Source organism: Electrophorus electricus, chromosome 26 (assembly GCF_041902795.1).
Source record: "Electrophorus electricus isolate QZ-2024a chromosome 26, ASM4190279v1, whole genome shotgun sequence".
NCBI lineage: Eukaryota > Metazoa > Chordata > Actinopteri > Gymnotiformes > Gymnotidae > Electrophorus > Electrophorus electricus.
Genome location: NC_137522.1, coordinates 7,762,160 through 7,773,289, shown reverse-complemented (window position 1 = coordinate 7,773,289; position 11,130 = coordinate 7,762,160). Strand labels below are relative to the sequence as shown.

The 11,130-nt window shown below is 49.6% G+C and overlaps 2 protein-coding genes across 4 annotated transcripts; both read left to right on the top strand.

Moving 5' to 3' along the window:
* The first annotated feature begins 37 nt into the window (after positions 1-37).
* ftsj3 (FtsJ RNA 2'-O-methyltransferase 3) lies at positions 38-7,064 on the top strand. The gene is made up of 21 exons (XM_081708460.1): positions 38-195; positions 792-897; positions 995-1,041; positions 1,131-1,210; positions 1,297-1,396; positions 1,640-1,834; positions 1,950-2,065; positions 2,164-2,268; positions 2,673-2,773; positions 2,864-2,950; positions 3,037-3,192; positions 3,431-3,566; positions 3,717-3,907; positions 4,097-4,214; positions 4,292-4,382; positions 4,467-4,854; positions 5,083-5,171; positions 5,474-5,576; positions 5,712-5,895; positions 5,978-6,072; positions 6,304-7,064. The coding sequence occupies exons 1-21, from the start codon at positions 129-131 to the stop codon at positions 6,584-6,586; spliced, it is 2,838 nt and encodes a 945-aa protein (XP_081564586.1). The 5' UTR covers positions 38-128; the 3' UTR covers positions 6,587-7,064.
* Positions 7,065-7,197: 133 nt separating this feature from the next.
* Positions 7,198-10,626, top strand: lim2.2 (lens intrinsic membrane protein 2.2). 3 transcript variants are annotated; one of them, XM_027032350.3, is made up of 5 exons: positions 7,198-7,582; positions 8,723-8,956; positions 9,096-9,236; positions 10,069-10,203; positions 10,366-10,626. In XM_027032350.3, the coding sequence occupies exons 2-5, from the start codon at positions 8,779-8,781 to the stop codon at positions 10,437-10,439; spliced, it is 528 nt and encodes a 175-aa protein (XP_026888151.1). In that variant the 5' UTR covers positions 7,198-7,582; positions 8,723-8,778; the 3' UTR covers positions 10,440-10,626. The 3 variants fall into 3 exon arrangements, with proteins under 3 accessions (XP_026888151.1, XP_026888150.1, XP_081564589.1); XM_027032349.3 differs by having other exon boundaries at positions 9,096-9,278; XM_081708463.1 differs by having other exon boundaries at positions 9,096-9,278; positions 10,069-10,263.
* Positions 10,627-11,130: the final 504 nt, after the last annotated feature.

Below are 11,130 nucleotides of genomic sequence, written 5' to 3'. Positions count from 1 at the left end.
ACACGCGAGAACCGAACGGCGTTTCGGCGGTAGTGACGTCTAAATCACACGCCGCAAAACACGTGTGCCGCCTCACCGAGAAGCGCAGCACGTTTACAGCTCGTTACTCCACACACTGGGTAGTAAACATGGGCAAAAAGCTGAAAGTAGGAAAGACCCGAAAAGACAAATTTTATCACTTGGCAAAGGAAACGGGTAAGTTACTCAAAAGAGAAGAAAATGTCTGTTTTATTGCAGTAGCATGGAAGCTAACCTGTCTTATTAGCTAGCTAGCGGCCTGTTACAAACGACCAAATGCATAATGACAGCAATGACAGTAATTCTATAAAATTACTATAAAACTTGAGATACTTTAGGAATTGATCTGGGCGTGCTTTCGGTTAGTGAACTGCATTTGTTTAATGTAAGTTAGCAAACCGGTCACGGAAAATGCCATATCGCTGATGCTATATAACTTGGGTAGATGGGTCTAGATAGCGTTTACGTTAGAGTTGATGTAATTGCTTACTTGTCAATATAAAGGTAGTTTCACTAACATTGTTAAAAGAGTATCAAAGTATCAAAGTCGCGATTTCTCGATTAACTAGCTACTTTGCTGTTGTAATAAAACCAATGTAGCATCGTCATTGCCAAATTGTTAAGACTAATGTCTTGTTAGTCATTGTTAATGACAAATGTTAAGACTAAAGCTAATGAGCTTTAGCTAATGAGAGTGAAATTGTATTCATGTCCAAAACTTTGATTGTTTAAGGAAGTCTCTGTGGTAATTAACTGTTTTCTCTGTATTTTAGGTTATAGATCCCGTTCGTCTTTTAAGCTCATTCAGTTAAATCGTAAATTCCAGTTTCTGCAGAAAGCCAGGGCTCTGGTGGATCTGTGCGCCGCCCCGGGGGGATGGTGAGTTGTTGGATCTGTCAGACGTAAGAAACGAGCATTAGTGTAGTTCATGTCCAGGCCTCACGAATGATGATTTGCTTGGTTTATGTATGAACAGGTTGCAGGTTGCCTCCAAATTTATGCCTGTGTCCAGTCTCATCATTGGTGAGTGTAAACCACATTCTGGCAAAATAATTGTCATTCAAATGTTTGGTAGCATATTGCTGTCTTACTTTCCATGCTCTCGTGTTCAGGGGTGGACCTGGTCCCCATCAGACCCATCCCCAGTGTCGTTACACTGCAGGAGGACATCACAACTGAGAAATGCAGACAGGTGGGAGGGATATCTAGCACCACCAGCCACCTTGTTAGGTTTTTCCCTGGAGCTCATTGGTGACTGACGTGCCCTCTGTCCAATAGGCTCTCAGAAAAGAGCTGCAGACGTGGAAAGCTGATGTGGTGCTTAATGACGGCGCGCCCAACGTTGGTGCCAACTGGCAGCATGACGCCTTCTCTCAGGGTATTAACGGTCCACCATTTTCATGTGTCTGGCCTGCTCCTAAAGGCTTTTACTTTTGCTTGGGTTCACGTGTTTTTTTTTGTTTTGTTTTTTTTGTTTTTTGTTTTAACTGCTTCTGTTTTTTGGAGAGTAGCGCCGTTGTGTTTTAAGTTCAGTTTATCCTACCGCCTAAAAACCGAAGTCGTCACCAGCTCGGTGGCGAGGAGGAGTCTCGTGTCGCTAAGTTTTGCTTCTCTTCCTCAGCTCACCTTACCCTCATGGCGCTGAAGCTCGGTTGCGAGTTCCTCGTGAAAGGAGGGACGTTTGTTACAAAAGTGTTTCGCTCCAAGGACTACCAGCCCTTGATGTGGATCTTCCAGCAGTTCTTCAAGAAGGTGCAGGCCACCAAGCCCCAGGCCTCCCGTAACGAGTCCGCTGAAATCTTCGTCGTCTGCCAGGGTACCATTCCTGACACTCCCCCCCCCCCCCCCTGCCCAAAACATTGTTTAACTTCTTTGTTCAATTCCTACGTGTCACGTGCATTTGTACTAGCACACACCATTTTCCACTATAGGGTTTCTGGCACCGGACAAAATCGACAACAAATTCTTTGATCCCAAGCATGCATTCAAAGAGGTCGAAGTTCAAGTGAAGACCGTCAAGGAGCTGGTCACCGTGAAGAAGCCCAGAGTGAGAAGCCCTGTGCTGAGCACGCACTTACACGAGGAGAGAGTCACGTGGCGTCGCGTTTCTCTCACCTTTGGTGTACGCGTTTGTGTGTTTCACAGGCGGAAGGCTACGGCGACGGCGACCTTACCTTGTATCACACTTTCTCCGCCACTGAGTTTTTACGGACAGAGAACCCAGTGGACTTCCTGAGCAAAACCAGCGAGGTATGGAAATTGAAAAGGCTGTTGCTTTTTGCTTCTGTAGCCCAGTAGGGAGAGCAAGGCGGAACAACTCCAAGGTCATGGGTTCGACTCCCAGGGAGTCACGCGTACCGTCATACTAATGAATATGTAAGCCGATCAGGATCAGACCATCTGCCAAATACTGTAAATGTAAAAGTAAATAACTTGCAAAACCCATCACACATTTAACAGTTGAAAGTTCACCCTTACAAATGAACCGTTCATTAGATGAGAGAGGAAAAGGCGTTTTATAAAGTAGATTTGATATGTTATTGCACATTGTTAGTCCATTTATAGTAAGTGTGTTGCTTGAAAAGATGTATAATTACAAGCTAGCTAAAATGTTGAATGAACATCAGAATCGAACGCCATTTTGGATCTCTTAGATCACCTTTGACAGTCCTGAGCTGGAGTCGCACCCAGCCACCTCAGACGAGATTAAAGAATGCTGCAAAGATATCAAGGTCCTGGGAAGAAAGGAACTCCGGTGGGTTGTTGGTAGACTTTGCTGAAGTCTTCCGGTTTCTAGACGAGCCCGTGACTGTGCCTGTAAAGTTTCCTCCCTTTTATTTTTTAGTGTCCTGTTGTCGTGGAGATCAAAGCTGAGGAGGTTTTTGGCCAAGAAACTGAGACAGGAGGCCAAGCAGTTGGACCAGGAAATCAGGTCAGTGTCTAGAAACGGCTGGATGAGCACGGCGTCTCCGTCAAATGCAGGAAGCAGTAATGTTCTCCGGGTCTCTCTTGGCTCAGCGTCGGCTCAAGTGAGGATGAGAGCGACACTGAAAAGGGAGGCAAGAAAAAAACAGTGGACCGGAAAGAAGAGCAGACCGAGGAGGAGGAGGAGGAGATGGAGATGGAGAAGAAGCTGGCTGAGTTAAAAGCAGAGGAACTTGCAGAACTAAAGCGGTATTTTTATTTTTACTGAAGTAAGAATGCCACAATAAATGTTTGGGTTTTTTTGTTTTTTTTTTGTCTTGCGTTTGTTTACAAAATGATATAACCTTTTATTTTTTACCCTTATAAAACATTTTGTACATTTTGAGAGAGTAAAGATTTGGTATTTTTGCTTAAGCATGTAGGATTATAAATATAAAGCAAAAGTGTTTTGTTTTCGGTTTGTTTTTCCCCTCCTTTGTACTTGCAGTAAAAAGAAAAGGCTCCTGAAAGAGCGGCGCAAGCAGAGGGAGAGGGTGGAGCTGAAGATGGACCTGCCCGGCGCCTCCATTGCCGATGCTGGGGACTCCAGCATGTTCTCCCTCGGCACCATCAAAAAGGCCCAGGTACCGCCCTCGCCCCGCCAGCCAGCGCCCGTGGCGCGCTCTCCCGGCATTAGGGAAACGTCCCACGGAGAGCGGTGACGGTCCAGACCCGATGCACGGCTGTAGCTCTGTAACCGAGGTAACGCCACACTGCCCGTGGTCCGGTTGCAGGCCCTGGATGCGGTAACCGCGGGCGACATGAAAGGAGCCGACGCGCTGGCGGAGGAGTCGGGGGAGGAGGACTTCCACATCTCGGAATCGGAGAGTGACGGCGTCTCCCTGGCCTCGGACCTGGACGAGGACGACCTGGCGGAGATCGAGGAGAACATGAAGCAGCTGACGAAGAAGCTTCCAAAGAAGAAGTGCGTAACCCCCCCCCCCCCCCCCCCCACCCCCCACCCACGGGTGCTCCTGCTCCTTTCGCTGTTTTTGAACAGTCATCTCGGAACTCCGCCTTTCCTCGTGTGTAGTGCTGCCTAAGCGTAAATCTGGCTTCAGGCCTTCCGGTTAAAGCGAACCGAGCGGCAGCGTGTGCGGCTGTGTCCCTCCAGGGTGTCCTTCGCTGTGGAGGAGGAGGAGGAGGGAGAGGGGCAGGGCAACAGCCTGCTGGTGGAGCTGGAGGGCAAAGATGAGAAGAGGGAGCGGGAGACCAGCATGTGGTTCAGCAAGGTGGGTGCAGCTTTTCAGCTTTGCGTGCGCGTGCGTGTGCGTCCTCGCGTTGATTTTGCGGTCTGTGATGAACTCAGGGCATCTTCGCCGAGCTGAACCTCGATGGACATGCAGACGCAGCGAGGGAACTCCAACAGAGCCAGTGGCTGCACAGCAAGCATGCTGCAGGTGTGTGGGGGTGTGTGGGTGGGTGGGTGTGTGTGGGTGGGTGTTGGAAGAATAGTTTACTCAAAAAACGCTTCTGTCTTTCAGGTAAGGGCAAAAAGAGGAAGCCTGAGGAGGAGGAGACAGAGCCTGCTGAGGAGGAGGAGACAGAGCCTGCTGAGGAGGAGGAGACAGAGCCTGCTGAGGAGGAGGAGACAGAGCCTGCTGAGGAGGAGGAGACAGAGCCTGCTGAGGAGGAGGAGACAGAGCCTGCTGAGGAGGAGGAGACAGAGCCTGCTGAGGAGGAGGAGACAGAGCCTGCTGAGGAGGAGGAGACAGAGCCTGCTGAGGAGGAGGAGACAGAGCCTGCTGAGGAGGAGGAGACAGAGCCTGCTGAGGAGGAGGGAAAGGCCACTCCCTCACAGGAAGCAGACGAGCCAGCAGATGAAGGCAGTAATGAAGACTCGGATGACGATGATAGCAGTGATGATGAAGGGTAAAGTAGTTATAATTAGTTGTCACACACATGTAAATACGTTCATTTATTTTAAAAATAATATCACTGGCGATTAATTTAAACGTTTTTGAAATGTATTTTAATGCTTCCGAAAGTGGTGTACTGCTTATATTAACTAAAGGGGGAAAGAAACAACCATGCATGGGTCTGTTAACTATTGTGTGTTTTCATTGTAACGAGTACATTTGCCTTTTGGCTTGTGAGCAGTGACATAGCAAGTATGAAGAGGGCTGCAGCACCTGGTGAGATCCCTGCAGAGGACGAAGACTTCCAAGTAGTTCCTGTCCAGAGCACCAGTACGTATGGTGGCAGCCGGCAACCAGCCCCAGCTTCACAAATTTTAGAGCGCTATACCCATCATTCAGCCACATGGGGCACTCCTCCAATTGAGGACAGCTAGCGGTTGAACAGCGAGTCCAGTAGTTTAATGGCTTCCGACAGGCAGGCCTTAGCCCAGAGGTACACACCTGTCAGGACGTGATATTTCAGCTTAGATCTTGCGCGTTTCTTGGACTGTGCTGCAGCAGGAGTTAATACTGCTGGGTTTATAGGTGGGTCACGCCTGTGTTTTGACCAAACCTATGGCGCTCGTGTTTAGGTAAGCGGGCCCGGATCCTGGACGCCGAGGGTCTCGCCATCGGGGCTCAGATCGCCATGTCGAAGAAGCGGCACCGGGATCTGGTGGACGACTCCTTCCACAGGTGGGCTGCTGCCTCATCTGACCCCTCCCGCCGCGCGTTTGCCCTCCGTGAGCCCAGCTTCCGTTGTGGGGCTAACTGGTGGCCCGCGGGCCGTTCCCTCGCCCTCCGCTCCCAACCCCCCCACCCCCACCCCAGGTTCGCCAACTCGGAGGACGGCGGCGAGATTCCGGCCTGGTTTGTGGACGACGAGCGGAAGCACAGGAAGAGGCCTGTCCCCGTCACGCGGGAGATGGTGGAGGAGTACAAGCAGAAGTGGAGGGAGATCAACGCCCGGCCCATCAAGAGACTGGCAGAGGCCAAAGCTCGCAAGAAGAGGAGGGTGAGAGAGAGAGAGAGAGAGAGAGAGAGAGAGAGAGGGGAATGCGTAAAGCAGTCGCGATCATTTCTGTGTCGCGTTCTAGATGCTGAAGAAGATGGAGCAGGCCAAGAAGAAGGCCGAAGCCGTGGTCAACACGGCTGACGTCTCGGAGAGGGAGAAGATGGCGCAGCTGAAAAGGTCGGCCACCGCATTATCGTTGACCCTCGCCCACCTGCCCGGTCACATTCTCCCCCCCCCCCTCTCTGACTCACATCGCCTCATTATCTCTCTGACTCGCTCACGTATTCTGCCACTCTCACTCCCTGGCGCGCTTTCTCATCCTTGAACGTCCTCCTTCTGTTTTGCTCTCACGCTCCACACTATTGGCACCTTTCCTCACCCCCCCCCTTATATGCTTTTCCTCCCCAGCATCTACAAGAAGGCCGGCGTGGGAAAGGAAAAGCGGGACGTCACCTACGTGGTGGCAAAAAGGGGCGCGGGGCGTAAAGTGGCGCGCCCCCCGGGCGTGAAGGGCCTCTTCCGCGTCGTGGACGGGAGGATGAAGAAGGACCTGCGAGGCAAACAGAGGAAGGAGCAGGGAGACAAGGGCAAGGGGGGCCGGAGCGGGGGCAGGGGGGGCAGGGGGGGCCGGAGCGGGGGCAAGGGGGGCCAGGGGGTAAAAACGGGCAAGGGACGTCCCAACAGGAAGTGAGGAACGCCATCCCTCCTCTCCGTTCGTTTCCGGCCCCTTTCGCTCAGCCGGGACCGCTGTTTAACGAGCTGAGCCGTGTGTTGGCCACGTCTTCCACCTCCTTCCTGTTCTTTGCGCACTGTCACGCAGTCCTCTTGGACTTCTGCGTATGATGAGGCCTGCGGTGACGGTAGTTTCGGCTGATTTGAGATCAGTTTTGTCCTTCTCCTTTATAATGACCAAGGCAGAGTTTATCAGCCCTGGTACTGATGTACTGTCCGTTATGTGAAGGGGAGTGTACAGAGGGCTTCCTGTGCTCCTGTCCTTAGGAGTGGATGAAATACAGATGCGTTCTCTAAGCCTCCTAATTGGAGAGTTTAATTATTGTGTAATGAAAATGTACTTTGGCTTAAAGTGGAGGTGGTGTTTGAACTGTGCATTTCCAGTGTTGTGTTGAATATTTTTAATTAAAAAAAAAGATATTCATGTATTTTCACCACAGCTGCGTGTTGAAATTTATTCACTGTAGTCACACTTTTCGAGCAGGGCTTTCCAAACGTGGGCACGTCCGTAAGTGCGGTAAGCCCCACCCCTCCCCCAAGTTTCACCAGTGCAGGGTTTTCATCCCTCGTGATGGCGCTCCCCGGCGCGAGGAAGAGTGGCGAGGGCGGTGGGGTGAGGGTCAAGGGGCGGAACGATGGCGGCGGCGGCTGGAGATGAAACGACGTTTCTGCGAGGGCCAAACAAGGGGAGCACGCAGAAGCCTGGCCTGATCGTGACGGAGCCGCTGGACAGGGAGTGACCCACATGGCGAGAGCGAGGGAAGGAGGGGGGCATTACTTCACGTGTCACGTGTCACGCTCCGTCATGCCACCCCCCCCCCCCCAACCATTTGTGTATGAAAACAATGCCAGTGGAGTGGAGAAGGCTTCAAACCCCGGACGGGAGCAGCGAGAGACAGCCACCAGCGGTGAGCTCCGTCCCCCAGGACAGACCACCACCGCCTCCACCGCCGCAGTGAGTACCGACTCCACCGTGCTCTCGCCGGGCCTGCGCCTCCCGCGGTTGCGTTCGTAACCGGAGCTTGCCGTGTGTGGGCTTTCGTGGGGGCCGTTCTCCGGGCGTGCGTTTTCACGAGGCGCGCGAGCTCGTGTTGCGCGCGTCCGCACGGACTCGCCTGTCGGGTCCGGGGGGGGGAGGGGGCGAGGCGATTGGACGGGGGTGTGGGAGCTGCGTGCGATTGGCTGGAGGGCGCACAAAGGCCCGGTCTGTGCACATGATGATGCCTTTCTGACACCACGCTCTGCTTTCACGTGCCTCATGAATGCCTCTCTTCTTTCACAAATGAATGTTGGATTGTAGAATGCAATGCAATGGAGCTGCCAAACACTGCTGTTTACAGGATGGGCGGATTGTGTGAGAGTGAGGTGTGTGTGAGTTTAGGTGCATGTCAAAAATGTCCTGATCGTGTCTATGCTGCGTGGGCAGTTATATTATAATACATCTGCAATGTTAGGGGCTTGGCCAACATGGCTAGGTGCCCAGAGGTTGAACTTTGCCATAGCTGAATGAAGGCCAGATGGAGTAAGTGGGGAGTGTTTTACTGTGCCAGCTGGTCGCTGATCAGGCTGTTGAAGTGTTCATCACAATTTAATGGAAGTTTTGTAGTTGTGCAATCAATTGTATCGAATCGCAATTCCTTGAATGCTTTTAGGCCAATGTGAAGTATGTCTTAACTTCCCCACACAGCAATCACAGTGTAAAGTTTCTTTTCTTTGTTGTTTTCAGCCTGGCGTTGGTCAAAAAGTTTACAATTTTATTATTTATTTTTTAAACCAAATTTTACCCAAGTAAGTTCGTTACTGCGTTTAACTTCCGGTGTTTATAGATAACAGTCATGAGAGAATTAGAGGTCCAAGTGTGACTCAAGTGTGGCTTTGTGATCTCTGGTAAACAGTCTGCTTAAAAGAGCTTTAAGATTAAGACTGACGGGCAAGAAGCATCATGGCAACTAAGAACGTGTTGTAAAAATGAATAAAAGAACACGCAGCTTCACGCTATGCTCCTGGAGGCAAAGAGCAAAGAAAAATCATTTATGGGTCATGGATTCCCCTCTTTCAGCAAAAGCCTCATCCCGTGTGTGTTCTTGCCTCACAGGTGAACCCTGGGAACTGTGGGGCTTGTTGCAGGACTCCATCCCGGGCTTGTCCTTCATGCTGTCCACTCTGTTGGGCGGGGGCACGCTGTGTACCATGGCTGCCCTCGTGCTCCTTGTCATCTCCACGGCCACCGACTATTGGATGCAGTATCGCTACTCCGGGAACTTCGCCAATCAGGGCCTCTGGAGGTTTTGCATCAATCGCAAGTGTCATGCCCACACGTTAACTGTGGGTGAGTGCAGGGGGATGCAGGGGAAAACCAGGAATAAAATCAGGACAAAAGTGTGATTATCAGCCTTTTAAGCTTTTTTGCGTTGGCTTTTGAAGGTTTTTACATATATTGAATTGAACTTGGATTTCGATTTCCACAGACTTCTGGGACGCCACGCGAGCCTTCATGCTGCTGTCCGTGCTGAGCACCTTCGTTGCCGCGCTTCTGGGCCTCGGCACCTTCACCTCCTCCACCAAGAGCCGGAGGGTTAGGGCGGGAGGCGTCGCCTCGCTGCTGGCTGGTGAGCCCCGACTCCAGCCGCACGCACTAGGCATAGGGCCAGGTAGCCGCCCTGCCTCATGGACCTCATGGGTCAGCACTTTCGTGGTCATTTGTGTGTGTGAGCGTGCGCGTGTGGTTTTACACTGCTCTAACAGCTGACTCATCAGATCATTGTCGAGTGCCTTGTGATCTGATTCAGGTGTGTTTAGAGATTGCATTATGCCTGTAATCTCTCATTATGCCTGTAATTAGCTAATCAAGGGCTTTTGAAAATTGTTTGCATTGGGTGTGTCTTTGGGCTGCATGTGAATTTCAGTTTCCTGCATCACAGCACGTGTACGAGGTCTAAAACCTGCATGGTCATGAGTCTATATGTTTATGATAAAATCAACCTATATATTTTTATAGGATTATGGTTCCTCTCAGATTTTACAGTAGATTTAACACATAAATACGGTATATTTATGTATCAAATAAGGAGCTATAAAAATTTTATGGTGAAATGTGCTTTTTTTTTTTTTTTTTTTAAATACCAAATATTTTTTTAAAAAGTATATGGCATGTGTAATTCTTAGTTTCACACAATCTATTACTTATTTATTGCACTGAATATTGTCTGTTATTGAGCTTATATGCATTTTGCACTTCTAGGCATCAGCATTTCTACAGTATTCTAGATCACTGGTATATTGGACTCTAACCTACTCTACTGGCCATGCTATATTCTATGAGTAAATGACAAAGCACTTTTGTAAGTCGCTCTGGATAAGAGCGTCTGCCAAATGCCGAACATGGTTTCAGAGTGCCAGTATTGAGCATTCCCTCAATTTCAGTATGGTTTTATGTTCTAGGATTCCTTTCGTTGTTAGCCTTGGCAGTCTACACTGGGGCGACTGTCCACTTCTTTGGCAAGCGGTACATTAACTGGAGGTTCTCCTGGTCCTACATCCTGGGCTGGATGGGCGTCATCTTGGCCCTGGCTTCTGGTAACATCCCCCCCACCTGGTGTTCTAGACCGTTTCATTCTAAGAAGAGCACTGTGTGAGGCAGGCGGAGCATACTGCATGTCTCTGAGAAGTATACTGTCAGCCTGCTCCTCTTTCTCTAAAACGAGTGTGTAGATGCTGACTATATGCTCTTTATTTCAGGTATCCTTCAGCTTTGCGCATACCGGAGGAAGATGTCTGAGCTTCCCCCACCCTCAATCACTTCAGACAGCTGAAGTTCTCCTGGACGTTTCACCGAAAGCAACACCAGCACCCCAGTCCCCCTGCAACTGTAAAGAGTGCAGTGCAGCAGTTTCAGCTGCTGCAAAATTGCTTCAAAATCTTCAAATCTTGAGTATTGGAATTCTGATAAAGAAAAAAGGAACAATGGATCTAGATAAAATAAAATATGTTGGGACTATTTTGGCTGGTACCACAATGCCTTCTTTGGAGCGTACACTTAATACAGTAGTACATCACACATGCCAGATACCATTGCCAGGATGTTACGATAAAAAAAAATACCACTTTTTTTTTTTCATGATTCAAAATTGTAGTAAAGGACAGAATTTCTAGAGAAACAGGATGTTTCAGACAGAGGTCCTTTCAGCTATGCAAGCAGAGTGCTTCTGAATTGGTAGTAGGAGGAGCCAGTTTATATATATTAAAAAGTAGATGTTTAAATCATAACATTTATTCCATAGGGTTCTAAAGTTTAGTGTAGATCAGTTTTTTTCTTCGAGTTTCCTAATTTTAGAACTGGCAATGCAAACATGTCATTAATGCTGTGTGCATTAGTATTAAAATGCCTCGTCACGAATCTTTAATTCTGATGGTCTGAAGGTGTTCAACAAACCGATCAGTGAGACTTCTCTTGGTTCCTCCGGTGTAAAGCTCATTACATCTATTATAAGAACTACAGTAGAC

Bases quoted from the DNA above. Each gene is read 5' to 3' on its own strand.
- lim2.2 (XM_027032349.3), top strand. From the start codon at position 8,779: ATGCTGTCCACTCTGTTGGGCGGGGGCACGCTGTGTACCATGGCTGCC. The intron at 8,957-9,095 runs GTGAGTGCAGGG...CGATTTCCACAG, and splicing joins TGCCCACACGTTAACTGTGG to ACTTCTGGGACGCCACGCGA. The intron at 10,204-10,365 runs GTAACATCCCCC...TCTTTATTTCAG, and splicing joins CATCTTGGCCCTGGCTTCTG to GTATCCTTCAGCTTTGCGCA.
- ftsj3 (XM_081708460.1), top strand. From the start codon at position 129: ATGGGCAAAAAGCTGAAAGTAGGAAAGACCCGAAAAGACAAATTTTAT. The intron at 2,269-2,672 runs GTATGGAAATTG...TGGATCTCTTAG, and splicing joins TCCTGAGCAAAACCAGCGAG to ATCACCTTTGACAGTCCTGA. The intron at 3,567-3,716 runs GTACCGCCCTCG...GTCCGGTTGCAG, and splicing joins GCACCATCAAAAAGGCCCAG to GCCCTGGATGCGGTAACCGC.